At 31.4% G+C, this 22,381-nt stretch overlaps 2 protein-coding genes across 5 annotated transcripts in view; one reads left to right on the top strand and one right to left on the bottom strand.

Moving 5' to 3' along the window:
• Positions 1 to 671: 671 nt before the first annotated feature.
• Positions 672 to 22,381, bottom strand: part of LOC134697508 (dystrobrevin beta-like) — a 106,173-nt gene continuing 84,463 nt past the window's right edge. For 2 of the 4 annotated variants that reach the window (XM_063559790.1, XM_063559798.1), the window contains exons 12-18: positions 21,666 to 21,751; positions 12,640 to 12,847; positions 10,718 to 11,018; positions 10,310 to 10,354; positions 2,627 to 2,801; positions 1,839 to 1,971; positions 672 to 1,132 (exon numbers count right to left, since the gene is read on the bottom strand). In XM_063559790.1, the coding sequence (XP_063415860.1) occupies positions 986 to 1,132; positions 1,839 to 1,971; positions 2,627 to 2,801; positions 10,310 to 10,354; positions 10,718 to 11,018; positions 12,640 to 12,847; positions 21,666 to 21,751 (1,095 nt within the window). In that variant the 3' untranslated portion in view covers positions 672 to 985. The remainder of the gene's footprint in view (positions 1,133 to 1,838; positions 1,972 to 2,626; positions 2,802 to 10,309; positions 10,355 to 10,717; positions 11,019 to 12,639; positions 12,848 to 21,665; positions 21,752 to 22,381) is intronic. The other 2 variants (XM_063559813.1, XM_063559806.1) reach the window with 2 other exon arrangements.
• LOC134697549 (uncharacterized) lies at positions 15,400 to 20,338 on the top strand. The gene is made up of 2 exons (XM_063559833.1): positions 15,400 to 15,506; positions 17,227 to 20,338. Exon 2 carries the CDS (start codon positions 17,230 to 17,232, stop codon positions 18,904 to 18,906), a length of 1,677 nt encoding a protein of 558 aa, XP_063415903.1. The 5' UTR covers positions 15,400 to 15,506; positions 17,227 to 17,229; the 3' UTR covers positions 18,907 to 20,338.

Genomic DNA, 22,381 nt, shown 5'->3' with positions numbered 1-22,381 from the left:
TAGCATTGAGGGACAAAAAGAAAAGCATTCATCTACAGTAGTATGTTAATCTGTCTTTGAAGAAAAAAAAGAAATCATAAATACATTTAAAAAATGACATTATTTTTTGTAGATTCATATACATATATTAATTTAGTAGCCTCCATTTGCACATTATAAATATAACTTACACGTAATGAAAGGCAAACTTGGTAGAATCACAACCAAGAATAACTAATTTATATGATATTCAAACCCTATACAAACTGACAAATGTTGTAAAATATAGAATGATAATGTGATGGAAGGTTTTATAAATTTCTTTTCAATATATATACGGTGATAAGAGTGGGCTACACAGATTAATTATATAACTTATAATTTTGAAATATTATTTGTTCTTTTCAAATATAATGATAGCAACTAAAATTTACATTGATTACAATAAAATAGTACTAATGCATTGCAATCACAAGGAGTATCTGTAACCAAGCAAATATGAGATGATAAAATAACAAACTTAAGAAGTATCTGAATAATTAACATGAATTTCTTGTTGTCATAACATTGATCACATGATCATATGACTGTATTGCATTCTAATCAGACCTATTTACTTTTATAAATTGTTATTTGGATGGAGAGTTGGCACTCACACCACATCTTCCTATATCTTTTACCAGAATAATATTTTAGCATAAAAAAACATAAAAATTTCATACCGACTCTACCAGAATTCTATATGATAGTAGCTATGATAATTTGACACAGATATCGAGGTACTTTATTATAGTGTCATGGGCAGGTTGTCCACCTCACCCATACATCAACAGTAATCGGTGATCTTTTCTGTATGTGGAACCTATCCAATGACTGATTGAGGTCATATAATGATATTTCTCTATGTGAAGATCTTATTCAATCCTAGTAGAGAACTAAGACACCATTTCATTAACAGCATACTGTGTGATGCAGACTTTTAAGATTTTAACAATAATCTGTGGTTTCATCTGTTTGCCCATCTTTTCATAGACTCCTCCCAGTCATTATCATTGTCCTCCTCGTCTGTTCGTATGTATGATTCAGCGTCTGATTGTAGAAAACTTTCCTCATCAGTAGAAAATGTACTTGATGTCATTCTATTGGGTAGCTCCTGAAAAACAGAAGTAGTTTTTAAAACAGATATACTATAGAAAATGTACTTGATGTCATTCTATTGGGTAGCTCCTGAATCAAAAATCAAGAAGTGCAAAATGTTGTGAAAGATATTTTGATTTCATGCAGCAAAATCTACTAGTAACACTTAATTGGTTGATTGATCTATTTTTGCTTGATTCAGTTTCATTAAACATGGAGTTACAATGAGAAGTAGTAATGTAATGTAAGGCCGTTTAAAGCCTGCTATGCCCACTGGGATTTGCTCATTGTTGAAGGTTGTAACATTACCAATAGTTGTAATCATCCACATCATATGGACTTCAGGCCTGTAGCCAGGAATTTCCAAGGGGGGACTCACAAACTAGACTTTAACAGTCACAATTCGAACAGAACATTGACTTTAACAGTGCTTATTTGTTTTTAAGGGGGGGTTTGGATAGGGGGGATCCGAACCCCCCTGGCTGTTGGTATGGACTTACCCCATATAATGATTTTTACTCTTGTTGACAATAAAAGAGATTAAAAATCATGTTAAATCATCTGACAAAACTACTTATCAGATCCATTTAAAGTTACTACATTGTTATCAGCAACTAGTACAGCTATTTAGCATCATGTGATACCAATGATCATATCTATTCCCATTTATGTTTGTAACTTGTGGTGTTACAATACCAGTATTTTAATATTGAGAATCTTACTTTTGGGTGATTATCATAGAGTTCTGAATCATCTTCCTCATCCCCATCACTTTTAGTACAGCTATCATTGTCTGTTACGACACTACTGTCATCTGTCTTAACGTAAGATGATGTCATGTCCATTGGTATAGAGCTGGAATACAAATATTCAGGATGTAAATGTGTGCATGGCTTAGGATAATTTTACTTTTCTGATATTTAAGGATGAACTTATATAGTCCCGTTTTATTTACCCATTTAGAACACGGTAAACCCTATTAAGCTGTGTTAATTTATCACACATTTCTTTTCAATTTTGAAGATTTTAAAATTGTTCTACTTTCAAACACCAAAATTCAAACTTGATCTGTATTTTGTGTTAAAAATTTTATAAGTATATGTGTATAAGTGTTTTAACATTTGGTTGAGGCAAACTAAAGTTAGAGAACAGAAACCAGCTTTGAGACATAAGAACTGACGGACAAATGTAAAAGCTGATGCCTCCTCTGTTATAGCGGGAGCATACAAAACATTAACATTTGAACAGCAATAAGCAAAATATGATAATATGAATTTAGAGAATATTGATGGAGAGATGATTCACTGAGTGGATTGTGAGGCAAGTTAAAAGTCAAAGCTTATTCCCAAAGAAGGCAGAAATAGGCCTTCCTCTGAATAATTGACGGGACCATATAAATGTGAAATAGGCTCTATAACAAATCTCCCTCTATGAATTTTCTTATACTTGAGATTAGAAATTTTGATATCTTTGTCAACCATGAATATCAAATAGTGAAATAGGTCCTTACTTGTCATTTTCATTATCACTTTGAATAATACTGCTGCTATTACTATGTTGACGTCGTTTTCTCAGTTGTGCTATAAAATCTTGTTCCTGATCAAGACGTTTTAATACCTCCTGTTGCCAGCTATCCATATCTTCCTGGGTCTTCGTCACATAGGCATCAGCCATTTCTACATTAGCTAGAAAATAAAAAAAGTTTGTCACATAATCATCAGCCATCTCTACGTTAGCTAGAAAATAAAAAAAGGATGTCACATAAGCATCGGCCATCTCTACGTTAGCTAGAAAATAAAATAAGTTTGTCACGTAAGCATCAGCCATCTCTACGTTAGTTAGAAAATAAAATAAGTTTGTCACATAAGCATCGGCCATCTCTACTTTAGCTAGAAAATAAAATAAGTTTGTCACATAAGAACCGGTGTCATATGGTATTTTGAACCCCATGGTAAAATGACCCCGGGGTCAAAATACCACTATGGTAAATTGAACCCCCCCCCCCCCCCCCCTTGGTAAATTGAACCCCCCCTGTATGGAAAATTTAACCCCCATGGTAAATTGAACCCCCCTGGGTTTTTTTCATTTTAGATGATTAATAAAACATTTAACATTATATAAAAGCTAATCAAATATTAAAAATCATTTATACAAGAAGGGGAGGTCAATTTTCAATGATTGGTTAAAAGAAAAATATTTGCTTGGTACAAGTGCTCTGAAGTCTTAACCAACAAAATTTCATTCAAAAAACTTCTTAAAGCATTAAAACTAGACCATGTAGCTTGGACACTATAATTCTTTGAAATTTAAAATATTTATATAGAATGGTAGACTTTTAAGTTTTAATTCTCCATGGTAAAAAAGGGGGAGGGGGTCAAATTACCATGGCTCACTTGATTTTAAAAAGTAAAATTTTCAAAACATCTTTTCAAACTAATAAAATAAATACAAACAACTAACTGGAGCATAATAAATAAGTTAAGGAGTTACAGTAGCAAGATATTTTAACATGAAAGGTCTTTAGATGTATAGTAGGGGGTTCAATATACCATGGTACAATCTGAGGGTACAATAACATGGCCAAGTAAAATTTTCAAAATATCTTTTCCAGCATGTTAAATACAAATAAAACTACGCATTGGAGTATTAAAACTAGGTTAAAGAGTTAGAAAAACTTGGATTTTTAAAATTCAAGGTCTATAGGAGAGGGTTCAATATACCATGGAAGGGGGAGGGGGTCAAAATACAATGGAATTTTTTTTTTCTTCAAAATATTTTTTAAGCATATTTTAAAAATGCATTGAAACTACAAATTGGAGTATAACAACTATGTTATGGAGTTAGAATAGCTAGAATTTTTGAAATTGACGGTCTATGGTAGGGGAGGGGGTTCAATATACCGCAGGGGGTCAAAATACCATGGCTAAGTAAAATTTTCCAAATATCTTTGCCAGTTTGTTAAATACATACAAACTACTTATTGAAGTATTATAATTATGTTAAGGAGTTAGAATAGCTTGGGTTTTTGAAATTCAAGGTCTATAGTAGGGGGTTCAATATCCCATGGACTTTAGGGGGGGGGGACCAAAATACCATGGAATTTTTTTTTCTTCAAAATATCTTTTCAAGCATGTTAAATGCATACAAACTACTTATTCAGTCGGAAAGCAAGCCCTTAGAATCGACCGTTGTTGCTACTTTCTTAAGACAACAATGGGACTGATATTAAAACCCGCCATTCTGAAATTGCGTTAATTTCGCGGAATATTTTTATGGCGCCAATTTGGAAGTTTATCTTTTTTCAGTTTCCTACTTGCCAATGGGGTCTGAAATAGATTTATTTCGATTTGTTAAGCATTGATTTTATTATCAAAAGGAAAACAATTTCTCAAACATGTCAAATTCCTTATTGGCCGTCTTTTAACAATCCCGTGGTGCTGTTGATCGTCGTTTAAAATTATTTTCTTCTATTTGTCACAGATAAACAAAGACTACATGTACAAACTTTAGACCACTTTCGAGTTCATCCGTCACCGGAAAAAACTCGTCAATTATACGCGCCTTTATCATCGTCATTTGTGCGTTTAGGGGCGTCGTCACTTCCTTCCAATGTTGAGCGAGTGGTTGGAAAACTATAATTCTATATTGTACGAATTATTCGGCAAATTGAATTCTCAAAATTGACAATCAACACTGCTGTCATTAGGGAATTTTCAGTAAGTACCTACAGAGCAACCATTATTTCTAGTTTATCCTGCACAAAGACGATCACTAAGACGCTTGATGAACGTAAATAGTGCAGGGATACAGGCGAGCCCCTCTATCTGGTAAATGACGTCATAAAGGCGTGTATAATTGACGAGTTTTTGACCGTGACGGATGAACTCGAAAGTGGTCTATTAATATAAGACGTATCTCAAAATTTCAAAAAAGCATCAAGTATAACGTTCTATCTGACACCCCTTTGGAAACCCCGTTTGAAATAAATTCCAAAAGAAAGACATTTTTTGACATTGTAGTTTTTCGGTCTTACACATCGATGTCACCTAGCTTGCATCTGAACACAGTCAAAGACTAAAGTACACACCTGTTTGTTTGAAAAAGTAATGGCGAGATCAGCTGTGAATATTTGACTGGATTAATTATTCTCTTTAAGTCAATGAAATGTACGACTTAACTAAAAACAAGGTAAGGAAATCTTATACTGTCTTTGCACAACCTTAACTGCTTTAGATGACTTACATAAAACTCATTCGTTGTTTATAATAAAAAAAAAAATTGTGATAAAGGAATCCTGCAAAACTGCCAAAAGTAAATGAATAAGTATTGTCCTGAATTTGAACTTATTCAGCCATTAATCATTTGAGTGTCTGGTGGGGGGAGGGGTTGGTGGCTATTGATTGTTTTGAAAAAAAATTTGTTTCCAATTTTGGATAAAAAATAATTTGTTTTTGACCCTGAGAAAACAAATGTTTGTTTTACTCTCAGCTGCTATTAAATGAAATGCTAAAATTGAAAGAGAAGAATTGTTTTCAACTTATCTGGGGGGGGGGGATCCATAGTTCCCCCCTCCATGGTTGCTGCCTTAAAACAATCACATTCAGAGTATCATTTTAATCAATCTTATTCAAAGCATTATCATACTGACAGTGACATGAAGTGTGACTTAATTTTGATTTATGATCTAAAACATAATTGTTGACTTAGCCCCCTCAGAAACTGCTCTGAAATACTTTGGTCTTTTGTGGATAGTTGTCTCATTGGCAATCATACCACATCTTTTTTTTATATTTTATGTAAAATATAAAAATGCATAGTTTTTTTTAATGTTATTATTTTTTTCAAAAAGATAAAGAAAAATATTACTGAGTCAATTTTGTCTAATTTATTTTCAAGTTTATGAAAAGCATCATTTATTTATTGGTTTAGTGTGTTATTTTTATAATTTGAGTCCATTCATTAGAACTATAACTTGCATGAAATCAATGAGACAACATTTATTGTTATATTTAGTTTGTTCATACAAAAATTGCAAACTAATTTTCCTTTTATCTAAAATAATGAAGATTTTACATTCAGAATACTTTCACTTAATATGATCTATTTTAAGTTTAAATGAAAAAGGTAGGACCAGGTATCAGTAGCCTAATGAAAAGGAACTCCTGTTTTATATCATCTTAATCCTGTCTTGCCAGATCCATTATTCATGAATATTTTGACTACTCCTTGTATCAATTGAGTAGAAATTTATTTCTGTGTAGAAATAATTTGGTTACAGCAGTAAAAATACTTACCTAAACATGAAAATTAAATTAACCCTTGGAATATTTTAAAATGTATAGTATAAAATTAGTATGGCACCTAGACCACATAGGGACACATAGGACCTATTTCACTGGGACTGAGTTCTATTTTTTTTTTACAGTATCAAAATATATTTAATAAGATCATTTTAATAATATCCACATGTAAATAACAGCATATGGTGCTTGATATAACAATAGTTTGTTCATGATAGTGTCAAACAAAGGGACGTAACTCGTGAATTACCGTCGGCCCTGCTTCGTCAGAAATATCGACACATCTAACTGGCACATTTGCGTATCTTAGCATATCAACTGGCACAAATTTGACATATCATAGTCCAAGTTATGTTACATAACATAATTTAAATTCAGCATAGCTTCCTGAGAAGTTAAGAAAGAAAATTACGATTTTAATTTTCTGTGACCAATTTTTTTCGTCAACACCTTAACTTTGAAGACACATTTGAGAGGAAAAAATTAGTGTAATCCATAAATGAGTTGATTCATGTATTTCTTATATACTCAAGAATGTTCACTTTAAAGGAAATTAGTTTTAATTCATGCAAAGTACTACAAATTCCAAAAAACGGGCTTAACTTTTTTTGGTAAAAATATGCCCATATATGGTAATCACATGACGTCCACTGTTGCTTTAAGAAATGGGGTCAAACCGGGGTCAGCTTTCCGACTGATTGGAGTATTATTACTATGTTAAGGATTAAGAATAGCTGGAATTTTTTAAATTGAATGTCTATGGTAGGGGGTTCAATATACCGCAGGGGGTCAAAATACCATACGTGAAAAATGACCCCGGGGTCAAAATACCATGCGGTATAATGACCCCGGGGTCATTTTACCGCATTGTATTTTGACCCCGTGTTCAATTTTTAGGGGGTTCAAAATACCATATGACACCGGCCATCTCTATGTTAGCTAGAAAATAAAATAAAATAAGTTTGTCAGGTAAAAATTGACATCCTAAACAATGACTATAACGTAATCATTTGTGAGACAAATATTACACTACTAGATTTAATAATCTTTTTCATAATATATGGCATACATTGCTGCATTTTAAAAAAAAAGACTCAAAATGTTTAGTGAATTACACCGAACAATAATTTTGCATGAAAACCTAAAAATATAACAAGAGTTGTCTCCCTTTTAATATAACTTTTAGCTGCTTTTTTATGCATATTTCTTCTGTAACTACAATTGTAACGATGAAACTATTTCAACTTGTTAAATGAGCAGTGGCAACTATTTCAGGTATTTCCAGGATGATTTATGAAAATATCAAGTCTTCAAAAAGAATATAACATCATCTTTTAGAATAAAATTAAAAGTTCCATTATAACTAGGACTTTAAATAAATAAAGCATAAGAAATATATTATTTTACAGGATAGCACCAAAGTCATGTTAAGCTGTATGTTTAAGGATGAATAAATTCAATCTTTTAAAACCCTAGTTTTGTCAGTTTCTTAAGGTCAAGTTACAGTAAAAGTGCTATGTCACAGATTTAGCTAAAATTTTGTCTGCAATTTTGGATTTGTCAAGCTTCTATTGAAAATATAAGAAATAATCGTTCAACTCTTTGAACATCTAAAATATAACTGATTCACTTCTTTTAAAATAGGTTAAAAATGTATAGAAAGGAAATAAAATCTAGCTTTGTCTCAAAATCCTCAAATTTCTCATTTTTATTACATATAATTTTTCTTGAAAAATTATATGTGTTGTTGATACAGAAATTTCCTATGTTACTGTTGTCTTGCTTTTTGTTGTCTAAATTAATGAAGTGATGGATGGAAAAACAGGAAATTATAGAAAAACAACCAAAAAATAACCTATAACCCCAAAACAAGTTTTTCGTTTGAAATCAGCTTTAAAAAGAAACAAACTCATCAGTCTCATCTCCATGGAGACATGACATTTTAACCAGTCAAATTTTATGTAGATTGGTTAACTCCCAACATATCAACTAAACAATTCAATTTGAATATAAATTCTATTATTTTATTTTTCTATGAATTATTAACTTATTTCATTAATTTCATAGCCCAAATCAATTGAAGAAAAAATTAATGCTAAAATGATAGTTTCTTTGGTTTAGTAAATTATTGTATTGAATGTCAAATTAAATGTTAACTTCATTTTCCAGTTATAGAGTGCTTAGTCATTAAATAATTTTTTTGCTTTTTTAATCCAATATCAAATGTCAGCTTACTGTTTTGTGTAATGACTGATACAAATTGAAACAAGTCTTTTTTGTTTTGCAAATTCAAGGGCCAAAATTAGCTAATGAGTAATCTTATACCACCAGGTACCAGTATAATGAGTAATCTTATACCATCAGGTACCAGTATAATGAGTAATCTTATACCATCAGGTACCAGTATAATGAGTAATCTTATACCATCAGGTACCAGTATAATGAGTAATCTTATACCATTAGGTACCAGTATAATGAGTAATACCATGTGGTAAAAGTTTAATGATTTATCCTTTTCTATCAATAACTTTGTGCTGACTTTATTATACAGAAATGTCAAATATTCTATAATAGTAGAAACATTACTGATATTAAATCAAAAATTCCATTTCATCAAAAAATAAACAAACATGCATCTAATTGCAAACATAGAAAACATCATTGTATTAGTTGTCGAGCTCACATTTCTCTAAGGAAAAACCCATGAAATTAAAACAGCATATTGAATAAAAAAGAACTCTGTACTATTAAAAAATTTGAAGGGATTTCAATTATTCCAAACTTGAAGGGGGGAAATATAATAGGACAATGCTAAAATTGATTAAACTTTCCAAAATATTAAGAAAGATCCCTAATTTTGTGCCAGTCAATTGTCATGCCATTTGAATTGACATCATAGAAATAATGAGTTTGCGGTAGACAACTGTACATGGGGAAATATCTGATTCATAAAATAGTGTACAGATTACTTGGCTTTGTGTTAGGTTTTTGTTTTGTTTAATAGTTATCATTCCCAGTAAAAGAAACACATTCTTTCTTGAATCCTAATTAAATTCAATGTCCCAAAATATATAAATCTTCAGCTCCAGAAAAAATAAAGGCCAAATCCTAATGTCCCTATTGAAACAATTCATTTGCTTCAATGTTTAGCATTTCTAAGAACAATCTGATTTCTTTCATTATTTACTTATAAATGTTACTCCAACACATCAAGATGAACCCTATCAAGGTTTTCATAGAAAGTCACGATGAAAAGAACAGATATTAACTACCATGATGACAGGATTTAAACAATCATCACTAGCAGGAGTTTCTCAATTAGAGTCATACCTCCTAATTAGACATTATTCTTGTAGAAATTAGTAGAAAGTAGTTAAGAAAAGACTTCATTTTATTATTGGGAAATAACATTTCAAAATGATATTTAAAGTCCTAAATAAAATTGTAACTAAATTTGCAAATTCAGGACTGAAAAAACTAAATGTGTATGTCAGGGATTGTTCTAACAAAAATATACTGTCAAAAAGATGAGGATAAAAGACACATTTAGTTATAATATAACTTATTGCTACAGTATTTGTCTGCCTTTACTGGACATCACAAAGGTTCCCGAAATTTTTTGACGTCACAATATATATATATCGGAATTCACAATGGAAAAATGATTGTTGTATGACGTCAACATTTCAATCGGCACATATTTCCAAATAGCAATAAGGTGTATTCAGATAGTAAGACCTCTTCTCCATAACTAGAGACCATGTATTGTCCAGAAGAAAACTTGTCATTTTGCATTTGGTGTTTGTATATGTAAACATTTTATTAAGTTTACTACAGCGTTAATATGACCTTTGGCCAATAAGACCTCTAAGAATCCATGAATTAATACCAACCTTCAGCCTCGCCATTGTCATCATCATCATCACTACAACTCTGTTCTGTAAAGACAAAAAATCTGTCAATTATTCCTCTAGATTTAAAGATCTAGTTTATATATTTGTAACGTTTTTTTTTATGTGAAAATCAGAATTTTTTAAAGACTATGTAAGAAACCTTATTGTGGAATATAAATAGAATTTGAGGCAGACTCACAAATCTTGATGGTGTCTATAGGTAAAAGTAAATCTTTCTGTTAACTATAAAACATTTATGTTGTTTCAAATGCTTATGTGTTTTTGTTTCTATACATTTGCATTTGAACCTATAAGTTCTGTTGCGCAAAGTATCCTCTTTTTTTTTTCAATGTTTGAATTGGTTGACTTTATTTCTAACATAATGAAATCATGACTAAGCAAAAATACCAGAATTAAGTTCCTTGACAAGAGATGACATGGCACTTGTCACAGAATCTGCAGCACAAAGGAGATCATTCCTCAGTAGACGGACATTACCAGCAGACGACGGCTGACTGAAGGCTTCCTGTACTTCACCACCAACTCCTGACAAAGTGGAAGATTCCATTCCAGGAGATGTTGGAACGTTCCCTGGGCAATCTGACATTGATTGTGATCTGATTGTGATTGGTCCAGCAAACGACTGTGATTGGCTGACATGAGATCGTGTACTGCCATTCAGCGTTGATCGTGGAGAGGTAGGATTGGTCTGGAATCAAAAATTAAATATTTATGATAAAAAAGATGAAAATTAAGATCATCTATGTTTTTGTTAAAAACAAACAGGTAATCAACATCTCAATAAATAGCTGACAACAACCACTTACAGCCATTTTAAAAAATACAATATGAAAAGTTTAGATAAATTTGACATATGATATGGCCTTTGTTTCAAAAGAATATGGGGAATGGTCTTAATATTTTGTCTAATTGGTAAATGGTTGCCCACTTGAATATGTTTTACAAAGAATCTTTACATTCAGATTTTAGCAATGTTTTTAGCAATGTTTGCACCTGTCCTAAGTCAGAATCTGATGTACAATAGGTGGCGTTTGTTTATGTGATTTATACGTGTTTTCGTTTCCTGTTTTTTTTATATAGATTAGACAGTTGGTTTTCCCGTTTGAATTGTTTTACATTAGTAATTTTTTGGCCCTTTATAGCCTGTTGTTCGGTGTGAGCCAAGGCTCAGTGTTGAAGGCTGTTTATTGACCTATAATGGTTTACTTTTTCAAATTATTATTTGGGTGGAGAGTGGTCTCATTGGCACTCATACCACATCTTCCTATATCTATTAAAACATTCTTTTTCCTGTTTGACAAATAGATGTTATATGCATATTACGATCTTCTAAATAAGCATTCTCAAAGGTTGATAAGATGTGAGAATTTAGCAATGATCATACACCTCAAATCCATACGTGGAATATTTCAATTACTGCAGATTCTGTAAATTTTTTGGTCCAGATGTCTGTTTATTTAGTTAAAAGGACAGACTTATATGACCCCAAAATAGAACTGGACAGAATTGTTGAGCTTGAATATGTAATTATATATGTAAATAGATTTCTCGTTTTTTTATATATAGATTAGACTGTTGGTTTTCCCGTTTGAATGGTTTTACACTAGTAATTTTGGGGCCCTTTATAGCTTGTTGTTCGGTGTGAGCCAAGGCTCTGTGTTGAAGGCCAAACATTGACCTTTAATGGTGTTTTTTTTTCTAAATTGTTATTTTAAAAGTTGTCTCATTGGCACTCACACCACATCTTCCTATATCTATACATGTGAGTGCCAATGGGACAACACTCCATCCAAATAGTGAACCATTATCTCAAGTATAGCCCGAATCCTGACTCTGCCAAAAAAAAAACAGAAAAAAAATGGTCAACCTTGAGATGGAGGCTATAGTTGAAATATTCTTAAAGCAGATTCCTCTTATTCAAAGTAAACAGAAATAAAACTTTCAAAATTTGTAAATAAAACTTGAACTTCTGTGCCTTTTATTTTGCACTGTCTTCGTCAAATCTTACAATGATATGACAATCTGTTTAGTAAACATTCCGTTTGAATGGTTTTACACTAGTAATTTTGGGGCCCTTTATAGCTTGTTGTTCGGTGTGAGCCAAGGCTCCGTGTTGAAGGCCGTACTTTAACCTATAATGGTTTAATTTTTAAATTGTTATTTGGATGGAGAGTTGTCTCATTGGCACTCACACCACATCTTCCTATATCTATGAAACTGTTGCTAATTAACAATGGAGATATCCTATAATTGTTAAATGAAAACTGTTGCTATTTAACAATGCAGCAATCATATTATTACAATGTTACCTTCAGCAGTTTCATTAGGCCCTCTAATTGGACCATCAATTCTTTGCGACTTTCCTGTAGTGTCTGCATACGGGATTCCAATTCATCTTTTCGCTGCCTTAGAAGACGTAATTCGGCTAATAATGTTGGATTGTACTGTGCGTCAGCTGTACTCTTAGCGTGGGCTTCCTGCTCAGCACGTAATCGTTGTATTTCTCTCATTATTTCTCTATAAAAAAATAAAATAATTTAGAAATGGCTAAAACTTTAGCTGAGACTTTACCATGCAGATAATTATACCCAGATAGAAAATGATCAATAATTCTTTGACTTCCTTTAATGTATAATATTTTGACAACAATAACACAGTTACAATTATAGAAATGTTTACTTTCAACAATAGATAACATTTACTATGATGTTCTTGTCATATTAATATCAAACTGGTTAAACAAATGTAAACCATGTTCTATCCATTTAACTATATTGATTTGGTTAACACTCAACCATCAATATTTAAAACTCTTTTGTTACAATTCTAAAATGCACCAAATGTTTATAAAAAGACTTGAAATATAATTAACAGGGCTTTCTAAAATTAAATCCTCAATTTGTATCTAATAACATTAAACAAATCTTATCTTACAACAGAGATATTGCCTGTATGCTATTTTGATATCAAAATGCAAATATCAATATTAAATCATGTAAAAGATTAAATGACATTCATGTAATAATAAATGAATGTCCAAGGCACTGCCTGTCAGTTCTATTGGCTTACTGATGTTTGGCATTACTTTTAAATCCCAAAAATATTTGCAGGCATTAATCTTCAAGCATAAAATTGAAAAGAGAGAAAATAAGAAGATATTTCTTCAATATTGAAATACATTAGGTATACAATAGTTTAACATTGTAAGAACTGATCACTTCTCCCTTTGAACTTTGGTTGATAGTTGTCTCATTGGCAATCATTTAAATTGATGTTTACAATGTTATTTTATCTGGAAAATGATAGAACTAAAAACTAGAGACTCTAAAGAGCCTGTGTTGCTCACCTTGGTCTATGTGCATTTTAAACAAAGGACACAGATGGATTCATGATGGTGATGTGTTTGAAGTTCTTACTTTACTGAACGTTCTTGCTACTTACAATTATATCATCAATGAACTTTGCCCATTAGTAACAGAGGAAATTATTTGGTAAAAATTTACAAAAATTTACCAAATTAATGAAAATTGTTATTAAATTGAATATAAAGGGCAATAACTCCTTAAGGGGTCATTAGACAATTTTGGTCATGTTCACTTATTTGTAGATCTTACTTTGCTGAACATTATTGCTGTTTACAGTTTATCTCTCTCTATAATAGGATTCAAGATAATAACCTAAAACAACAAAATGTCTTTAAAATTACCAATTCAGGGGCAGCAACCCAACAACCGGTTGCCCGTTTAATCTGAAAATTTAAGAGCAGATAGATCTTCACTTGATTAACAATATTACCCCTTCTCAGATTTACTCTAAATGCTTTGGTTTCAGAGTTATAAGACAAAATCTACATTTTACCCCTATGTTCTATTTTTAGCCATAATGGCCATCTTGGTTGGTTGGCCAGGTCACAGGACACATTTTATAAAACTAAATACCCCTATGATGATTGTGGCCATATTTGGTTAAATTTAGCCCAGTAGTTTCAGAGGAGAAGATTTTGGTAAAAGTTAACAACAATGGACGACGACGGACAACGGACGCCAAGTGATGAGAAAAGCTCACTTGGCCTTTTAGGCCAGGTGATCTAAAAAAGTAAGGTTATAAATGTAATAAGCCAAATATAATACAGACTTTTAGTTTAATTAACGTGTTTCATTGAAAAGATTTGTATAATTTTAGTTTGACAATGTTATAGGACAGGAAAATAATAAGGTTAGTGTGTTAAGCTTCAGTAACTCTTTTCATAAAAATCAGTCTTACGATTCAAATTATTTAAATTGATCTTCAGTTTATATAGTGTAATGTTCATGTCTTACTGACAGACTTACTTATAATTTTACTGGTGAAGTGTTTTTTTAATAAGGTTTCAAGATTGTTTACTTTGTTTATCTGCCCTTTGAATTGTCATAATAAAGAGGAAGAATGTTGAAACCTCCATCAAAGCTCTTTCTGTCCATTTTATTTGAAAAATATTTGCTATAATGGTATCCATCAAGAACAAATACTACACCAACTTTTCATCTTGAAATAATATTCAATACCACTTTTTGTTATTGGATAAATATCACATATCATATACATTTGTAACAGGTTCACAACTAAACAAACTAAATTAATCACCAGTAAGATAGGTATTTTGATGCAGCAATATTTAATGTTTTTGAAATTATTAAATATGACAAACATTTGTAATTTAAGATTTCACATTTGATAACCATAAATCGAAAATTAACAAAAAAAGCATCTTGTGAAAGTTACTGCGTCTTGACAATTTGAAATAATGCCACTTTTCCTGCTTTATCAAAACTAAATGCTCTAAATAATCGTTTTGACATTTATTTATTTCATCTTTGTAATTCATAGGTAATTGTCTCTGATATAGCTTTTTACCTCTTATACAAATTGAAATTTAACAAGAAATATTTCACAACTAACTATTATAAATAGATCTGATAAAATGATTTAATTCATCTTTGGCCCATTTATTATTAATATATCATATTTCATTGTAAATACAATATACGTCATTTAAATGTTTATAGATCACCTGAATCAGGTATAAACGTGTCCTTATTAACTTCCTAAGTGTAGGATCATTTTTTGAGAAACAGCGAAGGAAATGACTATAAATTTTAATTTAAACAACTGAAAGGACTTTTCTATTCATCAAGAGGTATTTTATAGTTATACAACTTATTTGTATTAGTTAGACAATGTCACAGGACCTGTGTTTATAGGATTTCATTTTTACGTTTATATAGTATAATAAATTACCTACCTTAACACAGTAGGTATATATTAGTTTTTCAACGCTTTTAATCATAATATTTTATTTCAAATATTTTACTCTAAGGTATGGGGAAAATCTGACTACAGAATATGTTTTATGTCATCTGCTTAACCATAACATTTTTTTTCATCAAATATGGGATTTGGATACACTATTTTCTGTTATCTTAATTATCAAATCAGCCAATGAAATTTCTTCCTTCAAATGTTTGAAAGTAAATATTTGGCGTAAATATAAAATTTCGATCCTGGTATCTATGATGAGTTTATTTAATCATTACAACACTATCTTTCAACCCTGAAAGGTTTTTAAAACAGAAAGTAGAATGGATTATTGTAAGATCATTGTAACAAGCAATGTATGAACACAGTATATGTTTATCATATCAGATTGGCAGAAATACTGAGTTAAATTGATATATAAATGAGAATTTTTAAGGTGTTTCTAAATTGTTACTCACACTATCCTTTTTTAGAAGTACCAAAGTTGTACTATATAATGACCCTCAGGATCTAATAATATGTCCCTAATAGTCCTAGCACTGTCAAGTAACCATATCTATGAATATTGGTCAAACAGTGAAACCAGTTGAAAACTATGGAGAACATTTTAGAACAATTTGATGTCTTAATTAACAAATGAGATTATTCATACTTAATGTAGATACATAAAGAACATATAGTATGTGTACGAATTTCGACAAGTGATATAATATTTAGTGCATTTTCAGCCTTTTTCCCCCCTATTCTTAAATGCATATCTCATTGCTAAAGCATAAAAGTGAAATAACTAGTCAATTTCATACTTAACATCAATTCTATTTACAAATAACTTCTTACCTTATACAAATAAGATAACATCATAATAGTAAATCTATACCCATTGGACCCTACCCATTAGATCAAATTAATAGTAAATCTATACCCATTGGACCCTACCCATTAGATCAAATTAATAGTAAATCTATGCCCATTGGACCCTACCCATTAGATCAAATTAATAGTAAATCTATACCATTGGACCCTATCCATTAGATCAAATTAATAGTAAATCTATACCCATTGGACCCTACCCATTAGATCAAATTAATAGTAAATCTATACCCATTGGACCCTATCTATTAGATCAAATTAATAGTAAATCTATACCCATTGGACCCTACCCATTAGATCAAATTAATAGTAAATCTATACCCATTGAACCCTACCCATTAGATCAAATTAATAGTAAATCTATACCCATTGGACCCTACCCATTAGATCAAATTAATAGTAAATCTATACCCATTGGACCCTACCCATTAGATCAAATTAATAGTAAATATATACCATTGGACCCTACCCATTAGATCAAATTAATAGTAAATCTATACCATTGGACCCTACCCATTAGATCAAATTAATAGTAAATCTATACCATTGGACCCTACCCATTAGATCAAATTAATAGTAAATCTATACCCATTGGACCCTACCCATTAGATCAAATTAATAGTAAATCTATACCCATTGGACCCTACCTATTAGATAAACCAATTATAGAAAATCTATACCCATTGGACCCTATCCATTAGATCAAATTATTATATTTCATTTTTGTTTAGGTCATGGCTTCATATAAAGTTATACCATGTGGACCTTGTCAAGAAAGAAAAGTCAACACTAAAGCTGACATCTGGTGTTACAACTGTAATGAAGGCTTGTGTTCAACATGTTCTGGTCAACACAAAAAATTCAAAAGAAAACGTGATCATAAAACTATTGATATCAAACGCTATAAACCCTCCGTCAAAGCTATCAAAACAGAATGTGACAAACATGGTCAACAACTCAACTTGTACTGTCCTAGTCATTTAATGCCGTGTTGTGATGAATGTATTTCCACTAATCATTCAAAATGCACCGGAATAAAAAGTTTAGCAGGTGTAGTAGACAACACCAAAATTGAACAATCAACAACAAAAATAGATAATAATATTAACTCTACTTTAGACATCTTGAATGAAATTTTAAACAAGAAATCAGGAAACATCAAAAGAGGAGAAGAACAAGTGAACAGCATAAAGGAAACTATTGTGAAATATAGAAAGAAAATAAATAAACATTTAGATGACCTGGAGAAGAAATTATGCCGACAAACAGAAACCATCTTTAATCAAGAAAAATCAAATGCTTCAGATTTCATTACTGAAATTGATGGAAAACAGAAAAGGTTAAAGAAATTGCAAGACCATTTACATAATGTCACAACACATAGTTCAAAACTACATTCTTTCCTTGAAGTACATCAGATTGAACAACAAGTACATCAATGTCAACAATATGTCGAAGATCTGGAAAACGATGAGAGGGCAAAAGAATTTGATATCAAAATCAAACAAAATGATGAGATAGAAAGTATACAAAGCCAGATAAGATCATTAGAATCCCTGGGAGAAATAATGGTTGTTAAAAAAAATATAGACTTGAATAGAGAATTCAGTGTGAGAAAGAAAGCACAAGTCCAGTCAAGAGTACAATCCAACATAAACAATATGACAATGAATATAGAGACAAAGATGGAGATCAACATAAAGACGACAATCAGTGACATGATTTGTCTGATGGATGGAAGAGTTATAGTAGTGGAAGAGCATCGTAAAGTAAACCTATTTACTTCTGATGGTAAACTACAGAAACAATTTCCTATACCTGGTGGAGCCTGGAGTGTTACACAGATCAATCAGAACACTATAGCCATAAATTATCCTAATGAGGAAGCCATTAAGATCTTCAATATGGAGAATGAAACAGTTACCAAAGTTATCACATTAGACAAAGCATGCTATGGTTTATCATTCTCCAATAATTCTCTGGCTGTAGGTTTGAGATGTCATGAAATCCGTATTATAGACTTGGAAGGACATACACTGAAGTCAATACAAGTTAAGAGTGAATCATTCCTGGAGAACCTTGTTTACTGTAATGACAGAGTAATCTACAGTGACTGTAATGCAGTAAACTGTTATGCTGAATCAGGTCAACAGATCTGGGAATATACACAGGATTTATCAGGACCAAGAGGACATTGTATAGATACTTATGGTAACATCATTGTAGGAGACTGTGAATCTAATAGTATAATAGTAATATCAAAAGATGGACAGAATAGTAAAGTACTGATTGGTGAAGAGGATGGACTGGAGGATCCTATGTGTATTTGTCTTAAACAAAATGAGTCTGCAGGTTTTATTTGTGATTACAATGGCACATACTTGACAACATTCAATTTATCTGCCGGATAAAACATACAGAGAAAAGTGGATTCTATAGAACTATAAATTTGTTATACATTATGGATTTATTAGTATTCATTGGATACAAATGTTTATGGATTCATAAGAAGAGAAGAACCATGAATTTAAAAGTTCAATGAAATACATATTTTTCTATTAGGATATATGCAGACTTTGGTATAACAATGAAATCCAATATCCATGTTTAGTAGTCAAGATGGAAAACAGTATAGAAAAGAAATGTTTATATGATGAAATAATTAAATTGTATCATGACAATAAATCTTCTGGTAGTTTTAAAGTATTAACAAGCGAACAATACAGATGGACTATAAGTAATGAAAGGAAGGAAAATTAAGTTCCAAATGACTACATGTACATACAATCTAAGACTCTCAAATCTTGGAATAGTTTTAAAACATTTGATTTTTCTAAACTTTTACACAAATATTTCCCATTCAAAACTAAAAGATGAATTTTAAATAGCTGGTATTTTTTTGTTTAATAACAAGAATGACCAAGGTAGATACAAGTATATAAATCCTACTTTGTAAAAATCACTCTGATTCAAACAAAACATTATCTGAAATTGACATTATCAAGATGCTTGATTCTTGATTGACAACTAATTTGTTATGTTTGGTGGACAAACTATTCACATTCCAATGAGAACAAACTGCGACCATCTTCTTACCTACTTGTTCCTTTATTCATATGAGGCTGACTTCATAAAGGAACTTCTTAGAAAGCAATAAAAGAAGTGAGCAGTATCCTGTAACATTACTTTCGCTATAAAGATGATGATTCAATAACTAAAGTGAATGTTATAAAAGCAGTACAATTGCTTTTTTTTTAAGTGAAAGCTAAGGCCATGTTCACCACAGCTGTCAGGGTGGGTGTTAAAAGGCAAAGGTATATGCAAAGGTTGAACTTATTGCGTAATTTGAGATGTCATACTTCATTGTCTTGTTCAAAGAAATAGGTTATTAGATCTATTAGGCTTAACTTTTGCTTCCAATATATGCTATTACTGTAAAAGCAATAATTTTCGAGGATGATTTAATTTTGTTTCTTTCGTGGAAAGAATATATCCACAAAATTAAAACCCCCACAAAAATTTAACCTTCATATCATACCACTTACATTTAAGGAAACCACGAAATTAAATCCCCATGAAATCTTATAGAGAGACAAAACCACGAAAGTTTAACCCCACGAAAATTAATGCTTCTACAATATATATTTTGTCATGATTTGTCTTTGATATAGTCTTGTATGATTTTTTATTTTTTATGTTGTACAGTAACACCACTGTCAATTTAGGTTAGGTGGAGGGTTGGGATCCTGCTAACATGTTAAACTCTGCCACATTCTGTATGTATGTGCCTGTCTCAAGTTGGGAGCATGTAATTCAGTGGTTGTCTTTTGTTGATGTGTTACATACATTGTAGAAGGTCATACGGTGACCTATAGTTGCTTAAAATATCCTTGTCATTTTGTCTCTTGTAGAAAGTTGTCTCAATAGCAATCACATCACATCTTTTTTATATTCGAAATATTAAAGCAATGTGTGTTCACTTAAATTTACACCCCTGGGTCGATGCCACTGCTAGTGAACTTGTCTTCCCCAAGGGTATCACCAGCCTAGTAGTTAGAACTTAGGTGTTGACATGAATATCAATTATGTGGTCATTTAATAAATTTCCTGTTAACAAATATGTTGATCCAGCCTTTAAAACATTGACCAACACGTATCAGCAATGTCATAATGTATAAACTGAACTCATGTATGGGCTTTGCATATTGTTGAAAGCCGTACGTTGACCTATAGTTGTTAATTTCTGTGTCATTTTGGTCTTTTGTGGATAGCTGTCCGACTCTCATTGGCAATCATACCACATCTTCTTTTTTTATATATCATTAATAATTTGTTGCAAAAAAAAAAAAAAAGAAAGATTAATTACAACTGATGTAAGAATCCTGGATTTTGATTGCTCGATAGCCAGTGTATTTTTCACCAATTTACTGTGTTCAAATGAAAACCGTTCATTTCTTAACGCCGCTGGGGTAACCAAAAAAAAATCTCTATCGGACTGGATGCTTGTAACCTCATGATCATCAATGCGTTTTTGAACATTAACATTCAGTGTAATTAAACAGATATATCATGTTCTTGAGGGGTGTTTGCGAAAAATACCAGTCCTTAGAATGAATTCCTTCGCCTTATGGCTCCCGAAATTTAACATTCTCTCCACTGGTATTTTTCGCAAATACCCCTCCTTAACATGATATATCCGTTTACAAACTATCCATATAGTATAAATATTACAGTAATATAACCGGATGTAATTACTATGAACATTTGTATTTGTAAATTCATGAATTTCAATTTTTATAAATATTTTGTTTCAAGCTGATTAACATACTGTTTTATAGTTTACTAATAAAGTAAATGGCACTCTTATGATGAACATCTGTCTGTTCACTTTTTGTTTATCAAATTGTGATATATTTTACTTTAATCGACATTGACAACATACAAATCTACCATAAAAATTTGTGAGAATATACAAATCTTTATATACAACAAATTCATTTTAAATGCATATTGTCAATGGCTATGTTTTTTCCCAAAGTAACAAATGATTTGCTAGAATAAAGGGAGATCCTTTATGTTGTAGGAAACTAAAGGACAAAATTGTGATGTGGTAATGTGTTCTTTTGTGGCATATACTTAGAAATTCAAGATTAGATTAAGTATATTATACCTATTTTTAGATTCTAGCTGTATTATCAATTCTCTCTGTGCCTTATTGGTATCTAAACTAAAGTTGATTTCTGTTGGACTTCTTGCCTATAACATAATATTTGTCATATTGTAATTATAATAAAATATTCAAATTAGTTTCTGCTACAAGACAAATCGTCATATCAAAAAGATATTTTGTCTTCCATTTGAAACATCAAGCCAAAATCTTTCAATGTAATTCAGATGACAGCATTTACACACCACAACAGATCACATGTTCACCGAAATCTTTCAATGTCATTCAGGTGACAGCATTCACATACCACAACAGATCACATGTTCACCGAAATCTTTCCATGTAATTCAGGTGACAACATTCACATATCACAACAGATCTTACGATCACCAAAATCTTTCAATGTTATTCAGGTGACAGCATTCACATACCACAACAGATCACATGTTCACCGAAATCTTTCAATGTAATTCAGGTGACAACATTCACATACCACAACAGATCACATGATCACCAAAATCTTTCCATGTAATTCAGGTGACAGCATTCACATACCCCAACAGATCACATGATCACCAAAATCTTTCAATGTCATTCAGGTGACAGCATTCACATACCACAACAGATCACATGTTCACCAAAATCTTTCAATGTTATTCAGGTGACAACATCCACATACCACAACAGATCACATGATCACCAAAATCTTTTAATGTCAT

Source organism: Mytilus trossulus, chromosome 1, assembly GCF_036588685.1.
Source record: "Mytilus trossulus isolate FHL-02 chromosome 1, PNRI_Mtr1.1.1.hap1, whole genome shotgun sequence".
NCBI classification, from domain to species: domain Eukaryota; kingdom Metazoa; phylum Mollusca; class Bivalvia; order Mytilida; family Mytilidae; genus Mytilus; species Mytilus trossulus.
The sequence above is the reverse complement of the archived record's forward strand: the minus strand, read 5'-3'. Positions and strand labels throughout refer to the sequence as shown.

Coding starts and splice junctions, on each gene's coding strand:
- LOC134697549 (XM_063559833.1), top strand. CDS start 17,230: ATGGCTTCATATAAAGTTATACCATGTGGACCTTGTCAAGAAAGAAAA.